The following is a 14,911-nucleotide window of genomic DNA, read 5'->3' on the forward strand; positions in this document are numbered from 1 at the left end:
TGGAGCCTACCTGGCTCTTTGGTGGGGCTAATGGTGGACTCCAGGAGGGCTCACACCAAGGAGTACTTTCCAGAACTTCTGCTGCCAGTGTCCTTGTCCCCACTGTGAGCCACAGCCACACCTGCCTCAGCAGGAGACCCTCCAACAGTAGCAGGTAGGTCTGGTTCAGTCTCCTATGGAGTCACTGCTCCTTCCCCTGGGTCCCAGTGTGCACACTACTTTGTGTGTGCCCTCCAAGAGTGGAGTCTCTGTTTCCCCCCGTCCTGTTGATTTGCAATCAAATCCTGCTAGCCTTCATAGTCTGATTCTCTAGGAATTCCTCCTCCCGTTGCTGGACCCCCAGGTTGGGAAGCCTGATGTAGGGCTCAGAACCTTCACTCCAGTGGGTGGACTTCTGTGGTATCAGTGTTCTCCAGTTTGTGAGTCACCCACCCAGCAGTTATGGGATTTGATTTTATTGTGATTGCGCCCCTCCTACCATCTCATTGTGGCTTCTCCTTTGTCTTTGGATGTGAGCTATCTGTTTTGGTGAGTTCCAGTTTCTTCCTATTGATGATTGTTCAGCAGTTAGTTGTGATTCCGGTGCTCTCATAAGAGGGAGTGAGCGCTTGTCCTTCTACTCTGCCACCTTCCCCCCTGCCCTCCAGGCCTACCACTCTCAATCTCAGGTAGATAATCTATCTGGGATAGAAGGAAAATTCATATTCCTCAGGCAGATCTAATCTGTCCTTGTCTCCCACCCTTTCCTGACCTTTGTGACTCCCTGGGGCAGGGCAGAAAGAAGGAAGAACCATCTAGGTGTCTCCTTTTATGCAGGGGCAGAAAACCTCCAGGTCTTCAGGAAAGCAAAGTCAAGCTGGATCTAGATCCCTGGTCCCCCAACTCCCAGGCAGGGGCAGACAGGCAGCAGGTGGGGCTCAGTCTAACATCTTCTGCTGACTCTTAATGTGCTCAAAGGTCATTTTGAAGGTGGCAGGATTTTCTGCTTGACCCGTTAAGATCCTGGGAGAGAGGAGGAGGAGGAGGGCGGGAAGGTAGGAGGGACTTCGGGAACTGTCTTCTGGGACATTTTCCTGGCCGGCCAGGGGACAACTAGGTGCTGCTAAGGCTCCTGCCTCCCATCCGATCCTAGCTCTGAGAGCCTCAGGAGACTGCACCGCGAGGAGTGTGGGGCATTTCCCAGAGAGGGTCATCATGGCCTACAAGAAGGGGTGCTCGAAGTGGGCCCTTGTCAGCAGTGCCAGTGTGGCTCTGGTGTTCACCATCGGGATGATCCTGTGCTTCTCGCTGCAGCAGGGCATCCTGCCAGGTAGGAGCTTCCCAGTCATGCCATCTGGTCGGCTTCCCCCATCCCTCACTCCTTGCCCCCAGAAGGTTCTGTCCCCATTGACAGCCCTGATGGCCTCCTCTCCCCTCCCTACCAAGACTCTCCTCCATCCACAGCTCTACCTGCCCCTCCCATCACCAACCCCACCAAGACTTGATTCCCAACAGACAGTCCCATTAACTTTCCCTTCCTTCTTTACCAGGCTTCAGTTACCTGAGGACCAATGAACCTTGGTCTTCAGCCCAGACCTCCTTCTGTGCCCCCAGATGAACATTCCTTCTTGGAGGGTCATGCAGGCATCTCATATTTAGCTGACTGAGCTAAACTTTCCCTCTCCCTTCTGCGCCGTCTCCTGGTGAAGGGTCCTCCATCCACATGGGGACCTGGGAGCAGCCTCCTCTCTTCCTCCTGCCTCATGCCTGTATCTTCAGTCCTGTGCCTCGAGGCTCTTCCTTCCCATCCTCTACCCTCCATCCCTGCCCGCCATGACCTCTCAAGCCTCTGTCTCCTGCTGGACCCCTGCAGCAGCCCTCCCCCTCCCACACAGTCTCCGCTGCCAGCCTGCTCACACCAGCCCATGCTCGGTCTGCCACCAAGGAGATCTTTCCTTTTCTTTTTTTAATATTTATTTATTTATTTATTTTTGGCTGTGTTGGGTCTTCATTGCTACGCATGGGCTGTCTCTAGTTGTGGCGAACAGGGGTTACTCTTCATTGCAGTGTATGGGCTTTTCATTGCAGCGTATGGGCTTCTCATTGCAGTGGCTTCTCTTGCTGCGGAGCACAGGCTCTAGGCACACAGGCTTCAGTAGTTGCAGCACGTGGGCTCAGCAGTTGCGGCACGTGGCTCAGCAGTTGTGGCACGCGCGCTTTGTTGCTCCGTGGCATGTTGGATCTTCCTGGACCAGGGCTCGAACCCGTGTCCCCTGCGTTGGCAGGCAGATTCTTAACCACTGTGTAAGGAGATCTTTCTAAACATAAACCTAGTTTGCTGTCTCCAGCACACACCCAACTCCTTTGCTGGCGCCCAGAGCCATTTACAACTGGATCACAGCCCTCTTCCAATCTTGCCCTATTCCATTTCTCTGCATTCTGTACCAGGCCAATGGCCATTCCTTTAGGCAACCATATATTTCCTACGGTCAAACCTTTGCTTATACTGTTCTCTCTGTCTGAAATAACCTAGTCCCCTATTTTGGTCAAAGTTACACACCCATCCTTCTAGGTCTCCCTTAAATGTTCCCTTATCAGTGAACTTCCCAACATCTGCAGGCTGGTTCAGAGCATCATTGTGCCCAGGACCCCATGTATTTCTCCCTCTCCCAGCTCTGATGAATCTGGGGTCCACTGTCTCTGCTAGATGGTGTGCTAGATACTCCCTGGGGCCCAAGAAGGGTTAGTAGGATGTACGGATGAGAGTCTTGGTCTGAGGCAAGAGCTGATGTTGACAGTTCCCTTTGCCTTGATTGCAGGCTGTGAGCAGGATGCGGTCTGCCGCTCCGACGCGGACATGCTGGACTACCTGCTGAGCCTGGGTCAGATCAGCCAACACGACGGCCTTCTGGTCACCTGGTACCATGCTGCCAACAGCCAGAAGGAGATGAGGGCTGCCCTCAGCAGTAAGTCCAGTTGCCAGAACTGGGGCAGGCCGGGGCAGAGGTGGAGGCAATGGAGGGAGAGCAGAGGTGGGGCTAAGACAGCACTACCTATGAGGTGGCATTAGGATGGGTATCGCCACATTCTTGCCATCCTCCACTTGAGAAAGTGGGGGCTCAGGGGTTAAGTGACTGGCTCAGGTTGTGCAGAGATGTCTGGTTCCAAGGTCACATCCTGCCCTTCCTCCCAGGCCTTGTCAGGAGACAGCTTCCCTGCTAAGGAGGCCTTTGTCCTCAAAGTCTAAAGAGCCAGAAGATGTTTGAGTGCCAGCGCTACCAAAAACGAGCTGTGGAAGCCTGAGCAAGTTGTGTAACTCCTGAGCCTCTGATTCCCAATGATTACGGCAGCCAGTGGGCAACCACTCCCTGTGGGGACACACACTCACATTCCACGTGGGTCTCCTGGGACTACCAGCAGCCTGTTTTGTGGGTGCCATTCGACAGGAGAAAAATGGAGGCTCAGAAAAGTTAGGTAACTGACCTAACTTCACTAAGGTCACACTGTTTGAAAGTGGCTAAGCCAGCATTGGAGCACCCAGTGGTCAGCTCCCACGCTCTAAACCACTGCATTACGCCTGGCCCTGTTCAAAAGGGAAGATCTCACCCTTCCAGGGCTATGGGGAAGCTCGTTAGATCATGTTCATGTATGTGCTTGTAAACTCTAAGGCAGTGACTATTCCAGATGAAAGGAAGGGTCCCCAGATTCGAGCGTGCTTCAGAAAACACATTGCTAGCCCCACCCCTGGAGTTTCAGATTCAGTGGTTCCGGGGTGGGGCCTGAGAAGTTGCATTTCTGATAAGTTCCCAGGTGACATTGATGTTGCTGGCCCCAGGATCACACTTTGAGAACCACTGCTCAACCAAAATCCCTCAAGTTTAGGAAAGTGAGATCCAGAGGGTCTTGTCCAAGGTCACACAGTAGGTCTGAAGCAGAGCAAGACCTAGGCGCCAGGCCTCTGGCTCTTACTCCAGCAGAGTCACCAGCAGAGAGCCTGGGAATGAGCATCTGGGAAAGGTTTGCTGAATGAATGAATGAGTCCTTAGGGAGACTTCCTGGAGGAGGCAGGCTTGGTGGTCAGCAGAGGAGAGGCCACCACAGGCTGGGTGGAGCCAGTTTGCTGCTGCTTCAGGATCGGGAGGCTAATGGCCAGACTTGGGTGATAAGAGGCCAGAGAACTCCCTGGCAAGAGGGAGGGCTCTTATCTGGCAGATAAGGCCTGAGGGAAAGCAAAGAGGATCTGCCAGCCCCAGGCTCATCCCAGGTCAGCCCTGGGGCAGCAGGTAAGGGATCAGGCCCCACCAAGTTGGGACCTTGGCCAAGAAGAAAGCTAAGGGCCCCAACCAGGCAGTGCCCAACAGCATGGAGCGTGCAGAGGCACCCCTTAGCATAGCTGCAGGGGTGTGGAGGACCCCAGGCCCAGTCTTCTCCCTGAGGGTCCTGCTAGGTCCCTGGGGTAGGTCTCTGGGAGGAGGGTGGCTCCACAACTGAGGTGGGGACCCTCGGGGGGAGCCAATGGTAGGCCAGGGTTAGGCCGGTGAAGTCACCTTGAACGTGACTGGACACCCATGTGGAGGGGAGGGGCCACAGCAAAGGCCTAGGAGGCAGACAGACTGGGTTCAAATTCTACCTTTTATCATTTACCAGAGGAGTGATTTGGGGCAGGTGACTTCACCCATCTGCAGCTCAGTTTTTCCCTCTGCAAAATGTGGGCTGGTAGGGTGACCATATCATTTATCATCCAAACCAGGGCACTTTTGATAGTGAAAGAGGTCATTATTAATAATTATGCTGAAACAACAGGAATATACCAGACTATCCCTGGCAAATGGGGACATGTGCTCACCCTAGTTAAGTGAGCTACTCCACGTAAATGATAATTAATACTTAGTGAATGCCTAACAAAGGATATTTTATTATTTACTTCTAGTAAACGAGGGGACAGGGAGCACAGAGAGGTCCAGCAACCTGCCCAAGATCACACAGCTTGCAGGGGTTAGAGCTGGGACTGGAAGCTAGCAGCCTTGGGTTCAGGATCTGTACACTCAGCCACAGCGCTCTCCTGCCGGACGTGATGCATAGAGCTCCTGGCATGTGGGGGAGGGGAAGGAGGGTCTGGTAACTTCCTGTGGGCTCCCTCTGGTGAGCATCACTCCTTCCCACCTGACTGCGCCCCTGAGGACAAGGTCTCTTACTGTGGCTGCAGAAACCTCATCCTTTCCTCATCTCCTGTTCCTTCACACCCCCAACCAAGCGAGTTGGCCCCCCAGATTCAGCATCTGGAAGGCACACAACAGGTGTAAATGACAAGGGAGAAGACTTCGGGAGGAAGCTGGATCCAGGTGGCGATCGCAAGGAGGCAGGTTAGGTCCATCAGTCTTTAGTCCACTTCACTGAGCGTTTGCTGGGCGCCTACTCTGCACCCAGCTCAGGAGGAGGTTTAGAAATGAGTGAGATGTGGCACTGTATTCAAGGGGCTCACAGTGTCTCAAGGAAGGCAGCTGGTGAAAGTCAAGCAAGGCAGCAGCATCGGAGGTTCACCGGGCCTCAGAGACCTGGGTTCCAGCCCTAGCTCCCGCCCAGCGTGCCCCCACCCTCCCCAGACTGGAACTGGCTCCCGTTAGATGGGGAAGAAGACCCCTCAGTATCCATTCTCTTTTTTTTAAGCAGTTTTTTTTTTCTTTTTTTTTTTTGCGGTACGCGGACCTCTCACTGTTGTGGCCTCTCCCGTTGCGGAGCACAGGCTCCGGACGCGCAGGCTCAGCGGCCATGGGTCACGGGCCCAGCCAATCTGCAGCATGTGGGATCTTCCCGGACCGGGGCACGAACCCGTGTCCCCTGCATCGGCAGGCGGACTCTCAACCACTGCACCACCAGGGAAGGCCAGTATTCTTTCTCTTGAACTACCCTCTTATCTGCCCAGCTGCCCCCTCGGGCCTGGCTTCTCTGGGCCTTGATGGGCCCCAAACTCTTTGGACCCCTCTCTTTGCATTCCCAGGTAACCGAAAGTTAAGAAAAGAAAGTGCTTTGTGTTCAAGCCATAAAAATAAAGGCTACCTTCATATAGCCCTTCACAGTTTACAACATGCCTTTATGTCCATGTCCTGTAGTCACGGTCCAGGGAGGCTCATCCCCATCTTGCCAGTGAGGACTCCAGGAAGTCCAGAGCTCTGGGCAGGAGGTATAATATGAGGATGAAGTGGGACAATGCAAAGTGCCTGGCTCAGTGCTGGGGACAGCCTGGCACTCAGCTTCCTCCCCCTCCTGGAAATCCAGACACCTAGATTTTAAAGAAATCTGCAAAAATTCTCTGCGACTTTGGGCAAGCGCTATCACCTTTCTGAACCTGCGCTGGTTGACCTTAACTTTTCTATCACCCATTCATTCAGTCTTTTATCATCCAACAAACATTTTTGAAGCTCCTTTTTTAGGCCTATTATTGTCTTGGCACCGGAAATCCAAGTGGTGGGCAACACAGACCCGGACCCTGCTCCCTGACACTTACACTCAGGAAAGCTTGTGCTAAATGAGTGATTACATGGGGGCTGAGCACTCAGAGGAGAAGCTGGCAACCTAACTTAGACTGGTTGTGTGGTTTAGGGATGGCCTCCTTGATATTTTAAGCCAACACCCACGGATGAGCTGGAGGTGGCCTAGTAAAGCTGTGGAGGGAAGTGTTGCCAAGACAACAGCCATGTGTAAGAGCCCAGAGAAGGGAAGACAAGATATTTGAGCATCGATACTCAAAGTGTGGGCCACGGACCAGCAGCATGGGCATCACGGGGGAGATTGTTAGACATCTTGGGCCCCACCCCAGACCTACTGAGCAGAACTTGCATTTTAACAGTTCCTGGGTGATTTGTGTGCACATTAATGTTGGAGAAACAGGAGTGGCTGGAAGCTAGAGATTGAGGGAGAGAGGGACTCGAGATGAGATGGGAAAGGCCTGGTCATGCAGGACCTCACAGACTATGGTAAGGCATTTAGCTTGGACTCTTAGGACAACGGGCAGGGACGTTTTGATTTTTTAACAGGAGTGACACGATCAGGTACGTGTTTGGAATACTCACTCTAGTGGCCGTGTGCAGAATGGACTTGGAGGGGAGCAGAGCTCAAGTCACGAGGCTGCGAGTGTCAAACACAAGAGGCCCTCTGATGCCAACTGTCTGTAATGGGGCAGGAGCTGAGAGCGACCCGCCTGCCCTCCACTCCATTCCTTAGACAGAGACCCTGGCCGGCTATTCTGGCCTGCTTCTCACTGAAAGGCCTCAGCTCCCTCCTGGACTGAACTCTCGGAGCAGGCGTCACACAGCCACCTGATGGAGTTAACTGTGTGCATTTAAAAGATAAAAAAAACGATGCTCAGTGCTGTAAGTGTGCTGGAGATGGGCCAGCTTACGTATTTCTGGCAGGAACATGAGTCAGAAGAATTTTTCTAGACAGTAATTTGTTAGTATGGGCCTTAAAAACACCCTGCATGGCCCTGACTCAAATTCCTTGTCAGGATAAAAAATAATCAGAAAATCAGAATAAAACATGCATCATTATTTGTTAGTAGCAAAAATTTAGAAACTACTAGGATGTCTCAGGAATGGGAGAGTGGCTAACTAAAGCAGGGTGAGTGCCCTCAATCGGGTTTTTGCAGCTTTTTTTTTTAATGAAACATAGAAAAGATTGTAAAAAATGTGTCACTATTGAAAGAAAAAGATCAAAATTATAAATGCAGAGTATTCCCAACTGTGTAAAAACTATAAATAGATAAAAGTGGAAGAAAATACATCAAAAAATGAACTATGATGGAAATGCTTTCCTCAAGTCAGGATAAAAAATAATCAGAAAATCAGAATAAAATATGCATCATTATTTGTTAGTAGCAAAAATTTAGAAATGTGGGCAAATATTTCTTTCTGCTTTTCTGTATTTTCCAAATGTTCTATAATAAATGTGTAATACTTTGATGATGAGAAAAATTGCTTTAAAAAAGGAAATGATCTGGGAATTCCCTGGCGGTCCAGTGGTTAGGACACGGCCCTCTCACTGCCGGGGCCCAGGTTCTATCCCTGGTCGGGGAACTAGGATCCCACAAGTTGTGCAGCAAAAAAAAAAAAAAAAAAGGAACCAATCAAGATGGAGTTTGTCCTCTTGCACAGGTGACGCTGTGGCCCTGGAGGCAGACGTCACGGTAGAAGGGCTCGGCACAGTCAATGAGACAGGGGTCCCCATCATGGCGCACCCCCCAGCCATCTACAGTGACAACACCCTACAGCAGTGGCTGGAGGCCGTGCTGGCTTCTTCCCAGAAGGGTAAGGACCTCTCTCAACCCCTCCCCAGCTGCCCAGCCCTCTGGTCCTCAGGCTGCATGTGCAGAGGTCCTTCCACTAGGAAGCTAGTCCAGTGCTCGTCAGGAGTTGCTCGTTGCCTTGGCTTTCCAGCCCACCGCTCTAGAGGCCTGGGCTCGGGGAAGATCAGTGAGACGAGGGATAAAAAAGTGCAGGGTAAGCTGCAAAGGGCCAAACATGTTTGGGCCCTGAATCCATGGAACTGGATATAACATGCTCAAAAGCCAAATTCCACCTTCCCCTCCCATGTCTCTTTGCCAGTTATAGTCAGAATCCAGGCATCACCCTAATGTCTCTCCCTCATCCTCCACATCCGCTCAGCTGCTGCACCTGCCAATTCTAACCCTGAAGCCTACCCCCTGATCCAGTCCCAGTCACATCATCTTTCTCCTGGACCTCCTTCCTCACTGGCTTCCTGCTTCCAAACTCAGCCCCTACCTGAGTGAACTTTCCAAAATGCCAGTTGTCACGTCACTCCCCTGCTTTAACCCTCCATGGCTCCCCATTGTCCTCAGGACAAAGTGTGATCTCCTTGGCCTGTCTTGCAACATCCTGCTCTAACTTCTCAGCCTCATCTCCTGCTGTTCAGGCTCAGGTGGCTTAGGACCCTCTGAGCCTGCCTGTCCAAGAATCACAGTCCCTTTTCATCCGACGCTTGACAACCCCTGAACCTGCCCCAAGTCCCAAGCCCTTACCCGTCATCTGCTTCCTCCCCTTGGTGATGGGGGACGGGAGCTCATTCCTACAGAGGCAAGTCCTTTCTCTCCAGGTTAGCTCTGCCTGTTTGAAAACCCTTCTTCACACCCAGCGAGAATCTGGTCCCTGTCTTCCCTCCCTGCCCCCAACACACATACCATACCTGCTCTCTCTGTCCCAGGAAGTCATGTCTTCTGTTTCCTTCTTCCTTGAGCATGAGGGACCAGTTCCCCAAGTCCTTGGCCCTCTCCCCACAGGCATCAAACTAGACTTCAAGAGCATCAAGGCCGTGGGCCCCTCCCTGGACCTCCTGCGGCGGCTGACTGAGGAGGGGAGAGTTCGGAGGCCTGTGTGGATCAATGCCGACATCCTGAGGGGCCCCAACATGGCCATCCCGATAGAAGTCAATGCTACACAGTGAGTGTTCGCCTCTCTGCCCCAGCTGTGTCCAATCCTCTTCCGTCAACATCTGGCACAGTAGGTGCTCAGGGGACCCTTGCTGAGTTTGCTTCCAGCCACACCATGTAGTCTGACTTCTGAGCCTTCACACGTGCTATTCCCTCTGCCTCGAATGCCTTTCCCCCATTTCCTGATGAACCTTTGCCCAGTCATTACCTGTCCCAGAAACTTCCCTGACATCCAAGGCCGCTGAGGGCCTTCACTCACACTTTCTCCTAACAGTCCTGATTTCGTTGGACTATCACCGTTGGATTACAGGTTTGTCACCCTTACTACAGTGATTATTCCTGGAGGGCAAACAGGGCCTGGTCCAGTGACAAGGGCAACACTTGGCCTGCTAGAAAAGTCTAAAGCACTGACTCCTTCCTTAGCCCCCCATGAAATCCCAGCACTGCCACCAACCGCCCTCATGTAACACCAGCTTCATGGTGTGCTCCAGTTTACAAAGGGCCACTTAAAAGGAGAGCATACATCTGAGTTAATCTTCACATAGCAATGCCAGGTTAGGAGCATTTTTTCTCACCATTTTGCAGATGAGAAAGCTGACAATAATTGAGGCACAATCTGTTGAATGTTTATTATGTGTCACAGGCACTGTTTTAAGTACTCTAGTTGTAGAATACCACTTAACTCTTACTTGAGAATGAGGTAGGTAATATTATTTTCATTTTATTAATACAGGAAATATCTCACTGAAGTTAAATGACTTGCCTAAATCTAGTAATTGGCAGAGGAAAGATTCAAAACCAGGCCTATCTGACTCTAACCTCCATGCTCTTTACCGTCCATCCATCCATCCATCCATCTTTCCAGGCAGTCAGCCAACAATCCATCCGTCCAATATTTATCACGATTCTCAAACTGAGGTGCATTTGGAAAGCAGCAGTTTGAAAATGTAGTCAGTGGCCCAAGATAAATAATGGTTCACCTTCTTGGAGTGAAGAAAATTACTCAATAATTTGGGGAGAGGGAGAGGGTAACATTATTTGCCTATTAAAATTTGCATCAAGGCAAAATCTGAATGAAATTTTTAAATAAAATATGAAAGTTCAGAGACTCTCACAGCTGGGAGAACCCACATCCCACACCTGGGGCTTTAGATCCCCCCGTCCATGTGGGTATGTTTACGAAGGCCTGTCCTGCCTGAAAGGATGCCATCTTTGAGAATCAAAGGGGCTGGGTGAGCTGCCCAAGGTCACAGAATCAGGACCCAAACCCAGACCTCCCCAACACCAAAGTCCATGCCCTACTCTGGGACTTTGAGCAAGCCATTTCTGTTCTTTAGGACTGTGCCCTTATATCATAGATGCAAGAGATCCTGCCTCTTCTTAGCACTGTGATGGGAACCTGGGAGATGAGGAAGGGGCTCTAAAAGACCAGCATCTCTGATTCTCTGCAGGTTCCTGGCCTTGGTCCAGGAGAAGTATTCTAAGGCAACCCTGTCTCCAGGCTGGACCACCCTCTACCTGCCCCTGTTCCCAAACGGGACATATACCCGAGCCATGGTAGAGAAGATGCAGGGGCTGGTGGAAGGACTGCCGCAGAAGGTCACCTTCCCTGTGCGGGCTGTCATGGTACGGGCTGCCTGGCCCCACTTCAGCTGGCTGCTGGGCCAATCTGAGAGGTGAGGACTCCCAGGCCCCTGCCACAGCTCCCACTCCCTCCAAACCCGCTCCCAGGCACTGATGCCCCCAGAAGATCCCAGAGGCTCATGGCTAGAAGGGTCTTATTGATCACCTGGTCCAACCTCTGCTGGTGCTCACAATGTCCCTGCTTTCTCCTTGTATGCCTCCGGTAATGGGGAGCTCACTAGCATCTGAGGCAGCCCGTCCATTGACAGACAACTCTCTGCCCGTTGGAAAGTGTCTACACTGAGACACAATTTGCCTCCCACAGCTTCCTCCCATGGAAGCCAGCTGTTCCCTGGGGCTACACAGATTGCACCTACAGCCTCTGCCCCAAGATAGCTCTGTAGGGATTGAGGAAGCCCCATCCCCACCCCTGCACTCTGTCCCCAGCTGCCCCACCTTCCTCAGCCTCTCCCCACTGGAGGCCGCCCCCTTCCCCTCTTCATACCTGACCTCTAGCCCCACCCCCTGCGCCCGTCTCTTCTGTCCTTGTCTCCTTCCTAAGACAGGACCCAGAAATAGACACTCCAAGTGAGGAGGCAGGGCAGTCCATCTCCCCTCCTTCTCAGCCTCTACTCTCAGTCATCGTTCCCGAGGCCTCTGTGGCTTCTTCTGCCCCCAGGAAGCAGGGTAGTGTTCCCCCCCTGCCCAGCTCGGGTCCAGCTCTGAGCACAGGAGTGGGGCTGAGGGCTGCTGGGCCCAGGCAGGCACTGAACTGGCTCTCTGGACCCCAGGTACAGCCTGACGCTGTGGCAGGCCACCTCAGACCCCGTGTCAGTGGACGATCTCCTCTACGTCCGGGACAACACCGCCACCCACCAAGTCTACTATGACCTCTTCGAGCCTCTCCTGTCGCAGTTCAAGCAGCTCGCCAGTAGGGAGGGGTCTGGGCAGCGTGGGGAAGGGCGGTGGGGCCGGATTCTGCACAGGGCAGCACTTGGTAGACACGGCAGCAGAGTTAGGTGGGATGGGGCACTGGAAGGGGAAAATCCTAGGAGGGATGGGGGAAGGGATCGTTTTAAGTGTCAGTTGTATGCCAGACCCCAGCACAGTATGCTAAGCTTTATAGATCTGTGAAGCAGGGATTCCATTTTACAGATAGGGAAACTGAGATTCAGAGCAGTTAGGTAATTTATACAAAGTCATTCAGCTTGAACGTGGCACAGCTCCTACTGGAACCAGCAAATTCCAAACCCCATGTGCTTCCCCTTGTAATATAGTTCCTCTAAGGTTTCCTCTAGCGTTTCAGAGAACGGCCCCTCCACTGTACCTGCTAATCAGTGATGCAGACGCTACCTTGTCCAAACATCCACTCCGCTGACTCCAAACCTAGGACAGCCTGCAGTTAGGCCATCTCAAAGGGGACCCATCAGACCCAACACTCCTGCCTTGGGAGCCATCTTGGTGAGGGGGAGGAATACCAGCTTTGGGGCCAGACGGACCTGGCTCCATCAGGTTCCAATCCCAGCAACCCTGCCTACTGGCTGTAGGACCTTGGGCAAATCACCTGTAATCTAGAAAACAGGGAATTACAGCTCCCAGGAAGCTTGCTGTGAGGCTTAGAGAGGATGCGCGGTGCACAGAAGGGCTCTGTGACCAGCGGCCTCTTCATCCTGGCAATTTGCCCCACAGTGAACGCCTCACGGAAGCAAAGCTACTACACAGGAGGCAGCCTGATCCCCTTTCTCCAACTCCCTGGGGATGAGGGGCTGAGCGTGGAGTGGCTGGTTCCTGACATCCAGGGCAACAGGAGCACAGCAACAATGCGACTCCCAGGTAAGGTCCACCTGCAGCCCCTGTGCTCCTAGCTCAACCACAAGTTTCCTACACTTGGGGAAGCTGCCTCAGATCTCCGTTACCATAGCAACACGGCTGCAAGGTAGGGAGTACAGCGCTGTCAAAAGTGCGGGGCTCCGGGCCTTCAGCACCTGTGAGCCCTCAGTCACATCACGCTGCAAGAGAGGCGGGCATGGGACCCAGGGCTGAGCCACAGGCAAGGGCCCAGAGCCGAGCTAGCAACTCACTGTATCATTCTGACGAGCCCCGGGCACATTCATAAAGCAGCCCTTCCACCTGGAACCCAGATCTGATCGACAGATCCCATTGCCCCGCTGCTGCCTCCATTGCCTCTTCCAGACAGAGAAGGCATGATCCTGCTGGAAGCTGGCCTCCTGGAGCCTGCAGCTGGGGACCCCGTGCCCATCGTACGTGCCCCAGATGGCCGTGTCCTGACACTGGAGTTCTGCCTGCTGCAGCTGGCCACGCGCGCCAGACGCTGGGGCATCCATGTGCACATAGCAGAGCCCACGGCCCTCCGGCCATCCCTGGCCACACTGGCCACCCTCTCCACCCTTGGCCACCTGCCTAGGCCTGTGTGGGTCGGGGCCACAATCTCCCACGGGAGTTTTGTGGTCCCTGGCTACGTGACTGGCAGGGAGCTGCTTACAGCTGTGGCCGAGGTTTTCCCCCATGTGACGGTGGCACCAGGCTGGCCCGAGGAAGTGCTGAGCAGTGGCTACAGGGAACAGCTGCTCACAGATATGCTGGAGCTGTGCCAGGGCCTCTGGCAACCCGTGTCCTTCCAGCTTCAGGCTGGGCCGCTGGGCCAGAGCACGGCTGGAGTCGTGGCCAGGCTGTTGGCAGCCTCCCCCCGGGCCACTGTCACAGTGGAACACAGCCCTGGCTGGGGCAGCTATGCATCTGTGCGGGCAGTGCTGCTGGCAGCCAGGGCCGTGGAGAGGACCCGAGTCTACTACAGGCTACCCCAGAGTTCCTACCAAGACTTGCTGGCGGATGTTGGCAGAAAGTGACCACCCAGGGGTGCTGGGCTGGTGGAGCCACGGGGGTGGCAGGAAGGAATAAATGTCTCTGCCTCCCTCAGTGCCCTGCGTGTGTGTCCTCAGGGCCACATGGAGCGGGAGCTGGGCGTGAGGTGGCCACTGAAGATGCCTAGAGGGTCTGGAGGCTGGGGGCCAGATCGCGCCGGTTGTCCAAGAGGAACTGCTCACAAGCCTTGAAGGTGGTGTAGAACTCAGACGAGAGGCCAGTCACATTGGTGGTCACGTACTTGAGAAAGCCTGGGGTGGCCTGGTTATAGTAGGACACCTGCAGGATGGGAAGCCACACTCAGGGAGGCTGGGCAGTGGGAGGGGTGGGAGCTGAGTGGACATGAGGCGGGCGGGAGGCAGCCTTGTCGCCTGCTAGGAAGGCAGCAAATACCAGTCAGCACTTGAGGCCTTAGAAGACTGCGTGACTGGCGGGTGTGACCTCCTCCACCCCTCACCCCCACCCCGGGTGCTGACAACCCTGGCTTCCCTCTGTCACCACACACTACTGTCATCACGTGTCTCCCCTGTCAGCTGGGGGGCCCTGGAGGACCGGGGCTGGGTCTCCAGAGCCCAGCACGGAATCCCTTTTAAATGAAGGTGCTCTAGGGCCATCCGCAAGTTAGAATAAGCCCAAGGATTGCCCTGAGGAGCTTGTCAGTTTAGATGTGTTAAGTTAGCTAGCACTGTCCAAGTCCCTACCTGGGGGGGAGTCTCAGAGCCACTGTGAGCTGAGGAAGGGGCAGTGGGCATCCCCAGCCCAGCCACTCTCAGCCTTCTCCCCTACGCTTTAGTTAACACCGACTGCCCTGCTGAGTTTTATGGGCGCTGAGAGCCATATAAATCCTTCCTAGACAATAAGTAAATGAGGAGATAGAATTTTAGATCAGAACCCAGGGCCTCTGCCCTCTGTGTCCCGTGCTTTTTCCAAGACCCTGCAGTGGCCTCGGGCTTAGCACAGATTAGGTCTTAATGAAGGCTCATT

At 53.5% G+C, this 14,911-nt stretch overlaps 2 protein-coding genes across 4 annotated transcripts in view; one reads left to right on the forward strand and one right to left on the reverse strand.

The window, feature by feature from the left end:
* Positions 1–979: 979 nt before the first annotated feature.
* On the forward strand, positions 980–14,548 carry FAM151A (family with sequence similarity 151 member A). Its single transcript, XM_030759840.2, has 8 exons — positions 980–1,309; positions 2,799–2,945; positions 8,130–8,282; positions 9,272–9,431; positions 10,873–11,097; positions 11,836–11,975; positions 12,734–12,877; positions 13,238–14,548. The coding sequence occupies exons 1-8, from the start codon at positions 1,195–1,197 to the stop codon at positions 13,909–13,911; spliced, it is 1,758 nt and encodes a 585-aa protein (XP_030615700.1). The 5' UTR covers positions 980–1,194; the 3' UTR covers positions 13,912–14,548.
* ACOT11 (acyl-CoA thioesterase 11) overlaps positions 1,928–14,911 on the reverse strand; it is a 64,076-nt gene continuing 51,092 nt past the window's right edge. For all 3 annotated transcript variants that reach the window (XM_089922147.1, XM_089922160.1, XM_022575764.3), the window contains exon 16: positions 1,928–14,206. In XM_089922147.1, coding sequence (XP_089778273.1) covers positions 14,051–14,206 — 156 coding nt within the window. In that variant the 3' untranslated portion in view covers positions 1,928–14,050. The remainder of the gene's footprint in view (positions 14,207–14,911) is intronic.

This window comes from Delphinapterus leucas, chromosome 1, assembly GCF_059928025.1.
Source record: "Delphinapterus leucas isolate spDelLeu-1000000601 "Yukka" chromosome 1, BTC_Dleu_Yukka2, whole genome shotgun sequence".
NCBI classification, from domain to species: domain Eukaryota; kingdom Metazoa; phylum Chordata; class Mammalia; order Artiodactyla; family Monodontidae; genus Delphinapterus; species Delphinapterus leucas.